This window comes from Sinocyclocheilus rhinocerous, unplaced genomic scaffold (genome assembly GCF_001515625.1).
Source record: "Sinocyclocheilus rhinocerous isolate Xijiao unplaced genomic scaffold, SAMN03320098_v1.1 scaffold303, whole genome shotgun sequence".
Classification (NCBI taxonomy): Eukaryota; Metazoa; Chordata; class Actinopteri; order Cypriniformes; family Cyprinidae; genus Sinocyclocheilus; species Sinocyclocheilus rhinocerous.
Window position 1 is genome coordinate 1,375,459 of NW_015656152.1, and position 13,907 is coordinate 1,389,365.

Below are 13,907 nucleotides of genomic sequence, written 5' to 3' on the forward strand. Positions count from 1 at the left end.
ATATAACCCCAGAAATGTAATGCATTTTTATACTTATTTTACTGTTATTTTCGGGATCTACTGGGACAGTGATAAAGATCTACCAGTCGATCGCGATCCACGGGTTGGCGACCACTGCCTTAGATGAATGTTCACTATGTTCGTTTACATAATAGGCACTGAAGCTTCCGAGCTTAAAAATCGACAAAAAATCACTATAAATGTAGTCCATAAGTCTTCTGAAGTCATATGAGTAACAGACTGAAATTTAAGTCTTTATTTGCCAAAAAAAAAATTCCCCTCCTTTTCAGATCTCAGTTGAATAGCGATGTATTCAGTCACAAAGTTATTGTTTGGCTTCAGATTTGAACAGAGCTTTTATGATACTTTCATGGTGTCTTTTTTAAGTCCAAAACATGAAAGATTCATGGAAGAAATAAACTCATACAGTTTTGGAACAACATGTAATAATGTGAATGAGTACATGATGCCAGAATATATTATTATTATTATTATTATTAACAAATTAATAATAATACAAAATATTAAAATCAGCATAAAGATAGTATAGCTATACAGAATTTATGCACAAAATTATACTCTACAAATGTATAAAATGTACAGTTTAAGTTTTATGTATATATATATATATATATAATTTTACATACCGTTTTATATAAATTCAATAATTAAATATTTTGCATTCACATTGCTTAAGATATCTTAACATAGACTAAACTAAATATTATTTAATTCTATCATTATATCACTCCCTATGCAGCCATCAAGTCTTATTTGAATAGTGATTTATTCGGTTATATAATACGCTATCTTTAGATTTGGATCTTCAGATTTAAATATAGCGCACAAGTCGTATGGACTTTTATGATACTTTTATGGTGTCTATGGTGAGTTTAATTCAAAGCATGAAAGATTTTGCAAAACATCTCCTGTTGCGTTGCATGGAAGAAATACAGTTTTGGAACAACATGAAAGTGAGTAAATGATTTAAGAAAGTTAATTTACAATACATAGTGCAACTCAAACTAATTAGACAGTCTTCTGCTGTTTGTCTTCTATAAGATAATACACACTATGTCTACAAAATCAATCACATGATCCTCTTCACTAGCTCCACACATGCTCCAAACAGTCCAACAAAATGAACGGGATAGTTTAATGGAGAACCACAAAGTGGTACCGATTAGGACTCTGCTCAATTATAGCCTCAACCCACATTTTATCTCGTGGCGTGATCTACAACCATTGTTCAGTGCTGCCTCCTAGCCATCCCCCCTCCTGAGTTATGATCTAACGTTTGCCACAAGGAGCTCATCCAGAGAGGTAGCACAGGCTGCAGAGAGCGAATAATCCTCCCATTTCCCCCCTAAGACTCGGGCGACTCTCCAGAGCAACACTTACTTTCTGTCCAGGTAGGCCAGCATCGCCTGGATCCCCCTTTGGACCTGGACGACCCTGCGTGGAGGAAATAAAAGAAGAAAGACCTGTCAAAAGAGTGCCCAAAGATTTGGTAAAAAGCTTCAGTGTGATTCAAACAAAAATTAAACACATATATCAGTTCAGAGAACAAGGACGAGAGGGAAAGCAAGATATCTAGAGTTTGTCTGTGTAAAAGTCCCTGCCATCATGCTGCGGATTTGTGGGTGGTTTTAGGGTGTTACTATATGGTTGCTAGGGTGTTCTGGGTGGTTGTTAAGTCCAGTTCTCTAGGTATGGCTTTAAGGTGTGTTCACACCAAGGACAATAACAATAATGATTTTTAAAAAATCATCAATATCATCATCATCAATACTGATAACAACACAGTTGAACAATCTAGTTAGAATTAATTTTAGAACGTTTTTTTCCAGATAAAAACATTGACAGCCAATCAAAATTCACTTAATGCGCAAGTATTTAAAGTGGCAGACAACAAAACTGCAGTGCGCAGTGCAGAATGTTATTGTTCGTTGGTGTGGACGCTAATATAGCTTATATTGTTATAGTTAATTTTATAATTATTGTTCTTGGTGTGAACGGGCCTTTGGTCTCTCCTTCATGTCTGTGAGATTTTCGCTGTAAAGGCAGAGTCACATTAGCAAAACTTTGGCAAAATTTTGTGGGCAAAGTAGGTACATTGTCAGTAGTGTAATGATGAATGAAGCACTTCTTACTCAGAGGTCCCTTCCAAATGAAGCAGCTTTAAATTAGTAAATGTGGCAAATTCAAGTTGTTCAACAAAATTCAACAAACTTGAATCTAAAGTGAAAGCCACATGTCACATGATTTGAGGAATCACTCAAACAGAGCGAGTTACACACTGACGTTTAATACTTAGTCTTATTGGTTTGTTTCGAACCCTTAACCCCAAGTTTGAGCGAAAGTAATAGTGATGCTTGCAAACAGCACTAAAACACAGCAGCTGAAACGGAGAGGGGAATAAATCCAGAGAGATTTATGTACTAGCAGCAGGATCAGGCAGTTTAAAGTGCTCTGATGAGTGTAAAGCCCCCAGACATGCAGGAATGCTGAATCCAGAGCTCGCTGCCATAATTATGCCTTCGCTACAACTCCTGGGATAATAAATAGCCTGAATAATCCCTGTTTGGTGTGCGGAAGGATTTACAGCCAGCTACTGACTTCTGACTGTGTGAGGAGACAATGGATACATGATGAAAACTGAGATGGACTTACAGCCTCGCCAGGGATGGAGAGCCCACTAGGGCCCTGTGGTCCTGGAGGGCCCATCGGACCCGGCAAACCCATCTCTCCACGTGGGCCCATTGAACCCTGCAGGAACAGACAGAATCAACATATGAAGATGGCAATGTTCAATCTTGTAGATAAACTTGATGAATTATCTGTAATGTACAGATTAAGACCATTCTGATTTAACAAGAAAGGATAATCAGATTACTCACGACTTGACCGGGTTTTCCTCTTTCCCCTCGTGGTCCTTTGCTTCCAGGTGCACCCTGGAAAAGAAAAAATGTGTGGAGAAATTACAGAGAAAACAGTCCTGATATCAGTCCAATCAATAAGAACATAACGTTATATGAATTACAATTTTGACTACATCTGAATGAACCTTTTAAGGCAAGAGTTAAGACCATTCTGACTTAACAAGAAAGAATAATCAGATTACTCACGACTTGACCGGGTTTTCCTCTTTCCCCTCGTGGTCCTTTGCTTCCAGGTGCACCCTGGAAAAGAAAAAATGTGTGGAGAAATTACAGAGAAAATAGTCCTGCTATCAACCCAACCAATAAGCACGTAACATTAACTAACGATTTAAATTTTGATTATACATGAATTAACATTTTAAGGCAAGACACTACAGACAAAACCATTGTTTTTTCATGCACTGGTCAAGATTTTAGGCTACTTTGCTTCTATAACTTGACTTCTTTCAGACTGAGGGAAAGAAAACACAGTTCATCTATTTGCATCTGTATTTCAATTACAATATACGTATATCTTTAAAGGATATTTTCTCAAAATGAGTCAGAAATCTTTACTTCAGCAGCACTTGCATACACCAAACCTTGCATTTTTCCCCCTATCTATATTCTGAATGTTTTTATAGAAGGGTTTGTTTATATATCACCCGCTTGATATATATTTAGCATTTTATTCCTAAAACATGGTGAAAATTTTTTTTTTTGTCTGGCTGTTGATAACATTTTTAGATTTATGAGCGATAAAATTAGATATCCAAAATCCACTCTGTAAAAACCTTTTACTGTTATATGCCAACAAATAAAACAGTCATTTTGAATTTGGATTTAACCAATGTTCAGACTGTTTATGTTCTGGATATTTATGCTAATTCGTGCATTTTAAATAGATAATCCCTCATTCGCATATTTAAACATAACATTTCAGAAAACTTGTAATACAAAAACTACTGTCTTAATTTACTGTGACTAATCAACTGGACAAGTTTGTGATATCTATTAGCTAAACTTTTTACCCTGTTCACCTGTAGAGTCTTGCCTTTTTGCAGGGTGAAACAATGCAAACCAAACCATATTAATCATATTTTGAACTAAATAAGTAAGGTCTATTCCTATAAAGTTTAAACCTTTTGCTGTCAAGCTTTAGTAGTGTACTTCAGTTGACTTACCACTGGCCCCTGAGGCCCCTGGGGTCCCGTACTGTCCGAGGTGCATGTGCAGGCATTGGGAAGAGGTGGACATTTGGATTCATCTCTCTGAATTACAGAGAAAATGAAAAATATAAGAACAAATGGCAGCCATTGTATTTATTATTGGAGGAAACAAATCATGGTGTAAAATGAACAAAGGTCAACATCAGAACAACATGCACTATTTGAATCAATTATTCCCCATTCTAAAAACATGCACCATACTGTATTCTACCTATCCTTTCCTTAGTGCAAATATAGAGGTGTTTTGCTTCTGACCAATCATTCAAAATTTGTGTAGTGTAGTTGAGTCTGATCCAATGCTTGCATTTTTTAAAGATTCCTGGCTTTGGTTAAATGAATGAAACTCACTAGCCTCTCTGGATACCTAGTATCCAAATTACATTTACCATAACAACACCATTTTAACCATAATTTTGGGAATTCGGTGAAAAAAAGAGATTTGTCTGTCACAAAGAGTTTAGTAAGTTTGACAGACAAAATGGCAGAGCAAAACAATGCTTATCAGCACAGCAATTGGCTGTTTGGGCTAATAGTCATTTATCTGTCAAATGGTCAAATGCCACTGTAGCTTTGAGCAAGACTTAACAGCCGTAACAATCCTTATAATAAGTGTACTGCATATCACCTCGGATAAAAACTAAAAACTGATAACACTGCCAATGCAGATCTGTGACATGATGTCCACTATGGCAAAGGTATGGAAAACTATCATTTTTTCCCACATAAATCTTTGTCTTTGTTTCAGCATCCTTTGGCTTTGGGGGTGAAGACAGGGCACATAGCTACAACAGAGCTGATTATTTATTGATTGATTTATTTTGTTAGACTATGCACCCAAAAGAATTGTATTCAATTTCGAAAGATATTCAATTCAATTCAATAAAAACTCTTGTGTTTTGACTGCCAGAAGTACCATAATAATAATTTGCTTATGGTAGACTAAAAATACAATAAAGAGTTTGAACACAGCTGCTCTCATGGTTTGTCTTAATAGGCACACATAATGAAAGTGCGAAGGCACTTGAGTTCAACAATTTCACACTTCACAACTAAGAACCACAAATGAATGACAGTGAAACATCTCTTTTAAAATCTGTCTGCTGTTGACAAACCAAATAAAATGGAAGAGCGTACAACGAGAGATCAAAGAAAGGAAATGCTCTAACAATAGCGAGCGGTTTGGCCGAACACATGTTAAATGTCATGTTTGAATCTGGTCAACAGGGATGAATCAGAAACATATGGAATAGTATGACAGGTCTGCGTGGGTGGATGAAGCTAAAAAAGATGTAGGAGATGTGCGTGAGAGTCGACTGGCTTGTCATTTGTTTTCAATCCAAAGTGACTGTACAGCAACCCTCTCTGGAGCAGTCTGGGGTTAAGAGCCTTGCTTAAAGCCACAATGATCAAAGGCATGGGGTCGGATGTAAATAGTGTGGTTCGTAGGTCATCCGTACCTGAAATTTAACCCAGCATTTCACCTTTGTGTAACCCTAGCTAGGTTTGCACCAGCTGTTCATAAGTTCTTAATTAATTCGGGAAGTCCACACTAGAGACGTAGCAACTACACTGTAAAAAAATATTTTTCGAAGATTACTGGAGTATGTTTTACAAGAAAATCTGATTTAATTCTTTCTATTTCAAAATGTGATACTTGCTGTTTCTTTGTAATTATTTGTGAAATTTACTAGCCATTTCTGAGTAAAAATAGTTTTCAAACTAATTTTACTAGCTAGTCTGTAACTAACTCTGTACTTTATTTGGTTGCACTGATGTAATGCATAGTCGCATAATATGACAATTACTCTCAGTGATTCAATAGCAGCCTTCAAATATGTGAGCAGAAGTTTATTTTAATTTATTCTTGACTTATACTGTAACAAATAGTAAAATATTTCCATTGAAATACGTTACTACTTGATGATGCAAACACATAATAAAGAACATCATAATTTATGTTCAAATAACATTTAGAAATTGTATTTGAAACTAATCAGGATTGACATACAAATATTAATGCATTGCGTAAGAAATTACAATTATTCATTCTGATTTTATTTGACATGCACAACACTGATCAGTGCACATAGAGGCACACTGTTTAGATCAGGGTTGTGCTGAAAAGCAGCTAACAAAGTCTTTTAAAATGTAAATGAGTGTAAATGTCAACATTATCATATACATTATGTCAAATGGATTGAAGTCTGTCATGTAAAATAAGAGCTTATTGATGCAATTCAGTCAAACTGCTATTTTATTTCAATCATTACTCCTGGTTGGAGACTTTTGTAAATATTTAGTTTATACTGTACATAGTGTTACGTTTCAACTTCAAATGTTTAATGGTGCAATGTTAACATATTTAGCAGTGTGTAAGTTGCAACCTGTGCCTTTACATCAAAATTAGGCTAAGTTGTAACTTGCGCACAGCTGGTGCAACCGGCAACTGATCTCTAGAGGCTTTCTGAAAGTCTTCTCTTACCATTGAAGGAAGGTCACAACATCTGTCCCTGCTGGTCCAGCCAAGACTGCACACAATGTCAAACAGCTGGAGCTGAAACTGCCCAACCAGAGAGAAAACGGATGTTACACGTGTCTTTGATAAAAGTTTGCATTTTCAAATATGGGGCTCAGACACCCATTAAAAGGATCCAGGCTGGAAAGAGCGAGAGTGGTGAGCTCACGGTCAGTGTGTGATCACAAAAGTTGTGTTTTTATACACAAAGTGCTCTTAAAAAATAAAGGTTCCTTATTGGAATTGATAGTTCCATGAAGAACCTTTAACATCCATTGAATCTTTCCAATGCAAAAAAGGTTCTTTATAGTTGAAAAAGGTTCTTTAGATTATCAAAATGTTCTTCACACAAAGAAAAAATTGTTCATTTAAGAACTGATCACTGAAAGGTTCTTTGGAGGATCAAAAATGGTTCTATGTCTTTCGCTGTGAAAACCCTCTTTTGGAACCTTTATTTCTAAGAGTGTAAAGTGTTCAGTGTTTTCGCATTTGGGCTCACTGTTGCCGATTCTCCTTTCGATCCAATAGATTTGGACATCTTCCCAAGCACTTGAAATCCATCTGTTGATGTGTTTCTGGCTGGTTTAATCTCCCTCTCAGCCACTTCCTGGCAGTCCAGGTTCAGCTTGACGCTCTTGGGAGACACCAGGATGTGGAGCTGGAATAAAAGAAGACTGTTGGATGTTCAAGCTTATAACAGACTCAGGGGTCATTTTAAAGGAAGAACTTGCATTCATCTTAAGCAGGGCCATTAAATAAGTCTCAGTTGGCAGTTTTCTATTGTTGTTTTTAACTCCAAGAGCTTCAGGCCTTAATTAGGGATTTCTGGGAGTCTCTCAGTTCAAAGGGAGTGTTCTGGCCAGAGGTGCATATAAAAACAGGCATGTTCCTTCAGCACCAAATTCATCCTGACATGCTCAAGGCGACGATAACAGCGAGTCCATTGTAAAATACTTTTACAGGGAAATTTGGGAAAAATTAACAGCAGCTAACAAGAGTGTAAACAAATACATCATCACATATTAATGCTTAAATACATTGGGACAGTGGGATTGTCAAATCATCCAGTAGATTTCCCATCTGATCTGAATCAGCCACTTCCTCTACAGATCGAGGGTGAATTCACTAAATAGTTGAACCTCTTTGGCACAGATGTATACTAAACTTGTAAACTGGTATACATTAAGTAACTGTCATACTTTTCAGCGCAAAAATGCCTCCAATCTATGCAAATGAGGCTCAACATAGCATAATTTAATTTTCTCAAAACATATTGTACAAACTTACAAAAGATTTATATTTCAAATAAATGCTGTTCATTTGAAATTTTTATTCAAAGAATTCTGAAAAAAATAACCATGTTTCCACAAAACTATGAAGCAGCACAACTGATAATAATCTGCAATGTTTCTTGAGCAGCAAATCAGCATATTAGAATGATTTCTGAAGGATCATGTGACACTGAAGACTGGAGTAATGATGCTGAAAATTCAGCTTTGATCACAGGAATAAATTACATTTTAAAATATATTCAAATAGAAAGCAGTTATTTTAAATAAAAATAATATTTCACAATATTACTGTTTTTACTGCATTTTTTTTTACAAATAAAAAAAGAGACTTCTTTCCAAAGTTTGAATGGTAGTGTACTTTTACTCTTCTTGAACTTCCTCAATTTTGAGGAACTTTAGACCACAATGATCAAAGTTATTTAAAGCTTTTTGCTATACAAAACTGCTCACATCAGAAATCAGAAAGTGAGGGTACCAAACAGGTTGCTCAAAATGGTTGAAAGTACTACTCATAAACTTTGAACTACATGGCCTAGAATCATCTGATTCGTCAGCCGTGCTTATTGTGCTGCTCAGGCTGCATGTGATGTGTTTGGTCCTGGTTGGCACTGTATTTCTTACTGAGTTTTTCAGCTCTCTGATCCACACAATCAATGTACATTGATATTCCCTGTTCACCACAGTGCATGATGAAGCTGTTCCTCCATATGCCATGGACCGTCGGGCTGCCAAGTCTTAAGCACCAGCTGAATGCTGCGGTGTAATCACATTTCTCCACCGCAAGCTAATGGAGGAGCTCAAAGCAGGACTGATGCTATGGATCAAGAATGAATTGGAAATTTTCGGTCAGCAAATAGAGGAGATGCGATTCTGATCTGTCCACAAAGGATTGGTCAGTATCAGTAAACATGCTGCAGGCCTGAGCTACACTGACATTTACCTCACTATTGGGCTAAACAAAGCCAAAAAGACTTGATACTCATTAGAACGATGAAGTGATGGTTACGGAGCCAGACCACCATCTTTCTGTGAGCGTCTAAACCAGTTTTTTTCTTGTATCAAACCTTGTCAATATCAAACCAAGCATGACATCACTAGACGTCTACACAAATGTGGTACGTATTATCTAAAGCTGTTCCTGTGGCACATGATTGTTTTCTGTTTAGCCTGGAGGTCTCCTGGTTCTGTTCTCAATTATTATATTCCATATGGAATAATATCATACAGCTAACTACATAATGCACAATAATAATATAACTATTTTACAAAAAAAGTTAGTATAAGAAACAGATCTGCAATGATTAACATTTCAAACATTAATGCTTTGTATACTATACTAGGGTTTTATATATAAATAAAAATGAATTTTTGTAAAATTAAAAAAAATTAAATTTGTGAAATTAATGGTTTTCATCATATTATTCAATTAGTTAAAGTTATTGTTAAAATCATATCTTATATATTATATTAATACATTAATATTATATGGTTGAAAATATTTAGGCCCCTACCTATTTTTTCACAAAATGTTAAGCTGATTTTTCTCTTATTGTTAAAAACAAGTGCTGTCAAAAGAATAAAGTAATCAGAATTAAACTCACAATAATTGTTTGTAAGATAAAAAATTAGCTTTTATACTATAACTATTAATTTTGTTAAAATATTATTGTTATAAAATACTTTTTTCACACAAATATATGCTTTTTTTTTTTTCAAAAATACTGCTGTCAATACGATAATCACAATTAATCTAGCAATAATTGTTTCTAAAATTAGATAGTCGGCTTTTTATTATTTTTTATTAATTTTATTAATAAATGTTAATCTTTATTAATACATTTAATTCATTTTAAAAATATATATTATGTAAAAATATTTACTTTCAATTTTTTTCCCACAAAACTATATGCTGATTTACTAGTGCTATCAATAGAATGAAGTAATCATGATTAATCTCACAATTTCTGTACAGCCTTTATAAAGCAGCATGAAATTATTGTAATATTATAATTTTATAATATTATGACATAATATTATAATTGTTAAGCATATTTCATAAATAATTTGTAAAATTAGTTTTCATCAGTTTTTTCATCAGTTTTTTTATTAGCTTGTTAAGCTAATACGCATATTCCATGTACACAGAATTTTCACATATCGCACACAATATACAGTACATACTGCAAAATAACAAATGTGGTGTATTAGTATGGCATTCTGAACTTTGAACAGTCCCTGCTGTTTATAATCTGCCGCATTGTTTTTCTATTTAAAGTTTTGTTGGAACTGATTACAATCATTTGATTTCGCTCATTTTGATCTGATCACTGGCAGCTGTCCTCAAACGTCCTCTCTAATGGCCACCTGTGGCCATTCAGAGGGAAGCAGGATCTTTTAAACAAACGACTTCTCCATTTCAACTGAATCTGCCGCACATTTGGACAGATCTTTCAAAACAGAGCTGTCCTCCATTTCGGCCAAATCCACTGAGGATATCTGAAGAATGATACGTCTCTGCTGGCCACTCTCACTTTCTCTAGGCTGCTTGAGAGCTCTCTGCACGCTCATGGTCATTTAGAGTTTGGTGTTAAAAGATTTTCAGAAAAGAACTTCTGTCAGCATTGACTCTCCATATGACTTTCTTCTGTTAAAAAACAAGGACATTTGAATAATGCTGTTGTCCAGGGGTCCAAAAAAGACCACGGAAGAACAAAAGTCACACAGGCTTGAGTAAATGATGACAGAATTTAATTTTGGGGTGAAATATTCCTTTATGAGTTACAGTCTTGCTGTTAAAATCCCATTACTTGCACCACATTACAGAGCAAGTAAAAAATAAATTAATTAATTAATTAATAAAACAGCTTCACGGAGTCAAATCTTTCGCTGAAGCTAGCTAAATCTTAATGTTTGTTTATCTAGACCAAAAAGCCATCTGCATGAGTAAATGACGCGCCAGAACCATGCAGCTCTTAAAAAAACACATTTCATCTCTGAAATTCAGACATTATTTCCTTCCAAGCAGGAAAGTTCTGAGGCATGAACAATTCGTCAAGCTCAAAGATGAATGCTTAAGTTATGCCACTTCATTTGCTTTCGTTAGAAACTGTCATATGATGCAGCAGGGCAGATTTTGCACCCTCTCTGCTCTATTTAAGACAGGCCTGTGCAAAGAAATTCAATGGAAACATAGTTTATATACTAAATAATCATGCAGTAATGCGGCTTTGGCCAGTCCAGTAAATTAAACACGTTACAAACGAAAAAGTACTTCAACCTTGAATTTGAACCAAAAGATCAATTCATAACAAATGAATGATAAGTCTGGCATCAGTGCAAAAACAAATTCACTTTATATAACATGAGTTAAAAACTAAAGATTTACAACAGTAAAACTAAATATTACAAAAACAGCTGATATAAACAGACCTCAACTGATTTCTATATTAATGCACCAAGTTTGTATATTTCTTGGCATACTAGAGTAAACTCCTAATAAATTCTTTGTCTTGAGCTGTTTCGGACAAGTCCCACTCTGTATTTTCACATTACTCTTTGTCTCTTTCACATTCAAATAATGCAAAGCCGTCCTCCTTAATGATAGAGTATCTACCATGGTATAAAATGCAAAGCAGAATCATGTCATACCGTCTAACTTTAAAGTGACTGGCGATGTGTCTCCTGAGGCTATAGACTTATGGAAAGCAGCAGGGATGTTCACACAGGCCAAAACCACAACAAACAAGCCACCACACCTCTCATTCAAACCACAAGAATTTCCCCTGTGGTCAACTTTAACAGGCAACCTGAAGGACCGTCAGGATCCAGGCCATACAGAGACACTGACTAAAGATAAGGATGAACGGATAAATCAGCTCAAAGCATTCCACCTGCTCCGTGTTTGGCATCTGCTGGCGCTCTGATGTAATTGTTTATTGAGAAGTGATTCAACATTTTCCAGTTTGCCTGCCAGGGAAACACTTTTTTTTCCGGCCTTACCAAATATGCTATATATAGATTCTCATGAAGGTGATTTCTGTTATTCTGAGACACAGTTTCATATTTTTTAACCAACTACATCACAGTTAATGTGATACATGGCATGCACAGGTTAGTGCTGGCAATGCAATGTAATCAAATCCAAATTCTATGCAAATGAGCTGTGATGTGATGCGAACAATGTGAACGATGAAAGAATTGAAAGAATTTTTTAAAATATGATTCATGGAACTTTGATGTTTGAACAGAACTTATATATTATATTATATTTTAGACGAATGAGAAAAACAAGTGGCTGAAGAAGCTGTGCAGTGATGTAACTATTCAAACTATATGCAAATGAGCTGTGTGATGCGGAACACATTCAGCGGTAGAGTTTTAAAAATGATGCACGGAACTTTGATGTTTGATCAGAACTTTTGATGTTGAAACAAGTGGCTGAAGTAGCTGTGCATCAAAAATAGAAATGGTGCAACTGAAGGCACAAAGTGATGTTGCAACACATCGAACGTGTCTTGTATTTCTCACCTCTGTTATGATTAACTAATCCTTGAGCATTGTGAAAGTTTTGCAGCTTGCCACATCAAACTTTAATTTCAATGTAAGCAAAGACCATGTGGTCTTCCTTTTGGCAAACATCTCACCAGAAGCCATCATGCACAGATCAAAACTTGCTCGTTTCAGATTCAAACCCTCTCAGTGGATGAAATTGCTGACAGTAATCTCTCTTTGTCCTACATTTCTATTCTGCAGTTGCAGACCGTTGTCTTTTTGAAAGAAACGGCTCCCTTGATCTATATCCATGGACATCTGTGCATGTTTTGCTGCATTCAGACATAATGGACATTTGTTCTGAGCCCACTTTGCTGAAAACCTCACACAGTTTGGCTCTGTGTATGTGGCCAACATAGGCACCATCTATGGTGGAGAATGCGGGCACGCATATCCACCAATTGCTACCAATTCCCATTTTTGGGTTTTTATCCAAAAAAGGCCATGTTACATTATTTGTGCATAACCCAAAAATTATAAATGAGCCAAGCCTTCACCATTAAACATGACATCACAACCAGCACATTTGTGCTAAAGGCTATCTATGATATAAGCCTCTTATGAAAAAGCATCACAAATCATTGTACAAGGACAAACCATACTAGATTATCATCTGAAGACAACTGTAAAGATTGATGTACTATGCAACAAACAATACCATATAATCAGCATGTATAAAAGCACAGTTTACCTTATGGAAGCTTCCATGGAAGATCCTCTTAACTTGATCATTATTAAACGTGGCTCGTTGGATCTCTCCTGTTGTATCCTTATTATAAAATGACACAGTTTGGGCGGATGCTGAGAAAATAGAGAAACAAAGAGTTAAATATCCCAAAAACAACCACGAACTAGAACAAACAAAATTCTTTACAGTAAATAGATAGATATGATAGGACAAGTTGTTGGACTAAAGGGGATGTGGTGAATTAAGCAAAATCGGATTACTGGGACAGAGAGAAAGAAGCCTAGAGGAGCATTTTATTACTGTTTCTCCTTAAATTCATTGTTTTGTTGTTGACAAAATAAAAGTCTAGAGAAATGAATGTGGATAGTGTGCAGGACTCAATAATAAGGATAGGGAGTTTGTAATCTTTGCAAACTTCAACATGTGGTTTTCTGTGAGGGAATCACTGTTATTACGAAGTCTGCAGATTTAAACGCATAACCACGATATAGTTATCTAGCTGGCTGACACAAAGTTTTTCAATGGCAAAAAATGTATGACGCCATTGGAAGCATCCACTAGAATTGATTAAAGTTTATAAACAAATCACTGATCTTTTTTATTCCAGCAAAAGTGTGTGTGAGAATTTAGAGTTGTTGTAGGAGTTACATTACATATTTTTGAAAAACCTTATAAATTTGCTTTCCAGACATTTCTAAAAATGTTCAAAAT

The 13,907-nt window shown here is 35.5% G+C and overlaps 1 protein-coding gene across 1 annotated transcript in view; it reads right to left on the reverse strand.

Annotated features, from left to right (window-relative positions):
• The window catches only part of LOC107719381 (collagen alpha-1(XII) chain-like), an 80,941-nt gene that overhangs the window by 11,553 nt on the left and 55,481 nt on the right, over positions 1-13,907 (reverse strand). The window contains exons 63-69 of the mRNA XM_016526790.1: positions 13,200-13,309; positions 7,165-7,323; positions 6,633-6,710; positions 4,106-4,192; positions 3,129-3,182; positions 2,674-2,769; positions 1,402-1,455 (exon numbers count right to left, since the gene is read on the reverse strand). Coding sequence (XP_016382276.1) covers positions 1,402-1,455; positions 2,674-2,769; positions 3,129-3,182; positions 4,106-4,192; positions 6,633-6,710; positions 7,165-7,323; positions 13,200-13,309 — 638 coding nt within the window. The remainder of the gene's footprint in view (positions 1-1,401; positions 1,456-2,673; positions 2,770-3,128; positions 3,183-4,105; positions 4,193-6,632; positions 6,711-7,164; positions 7,324-13,199; positions 13,310-13,907) is intronic.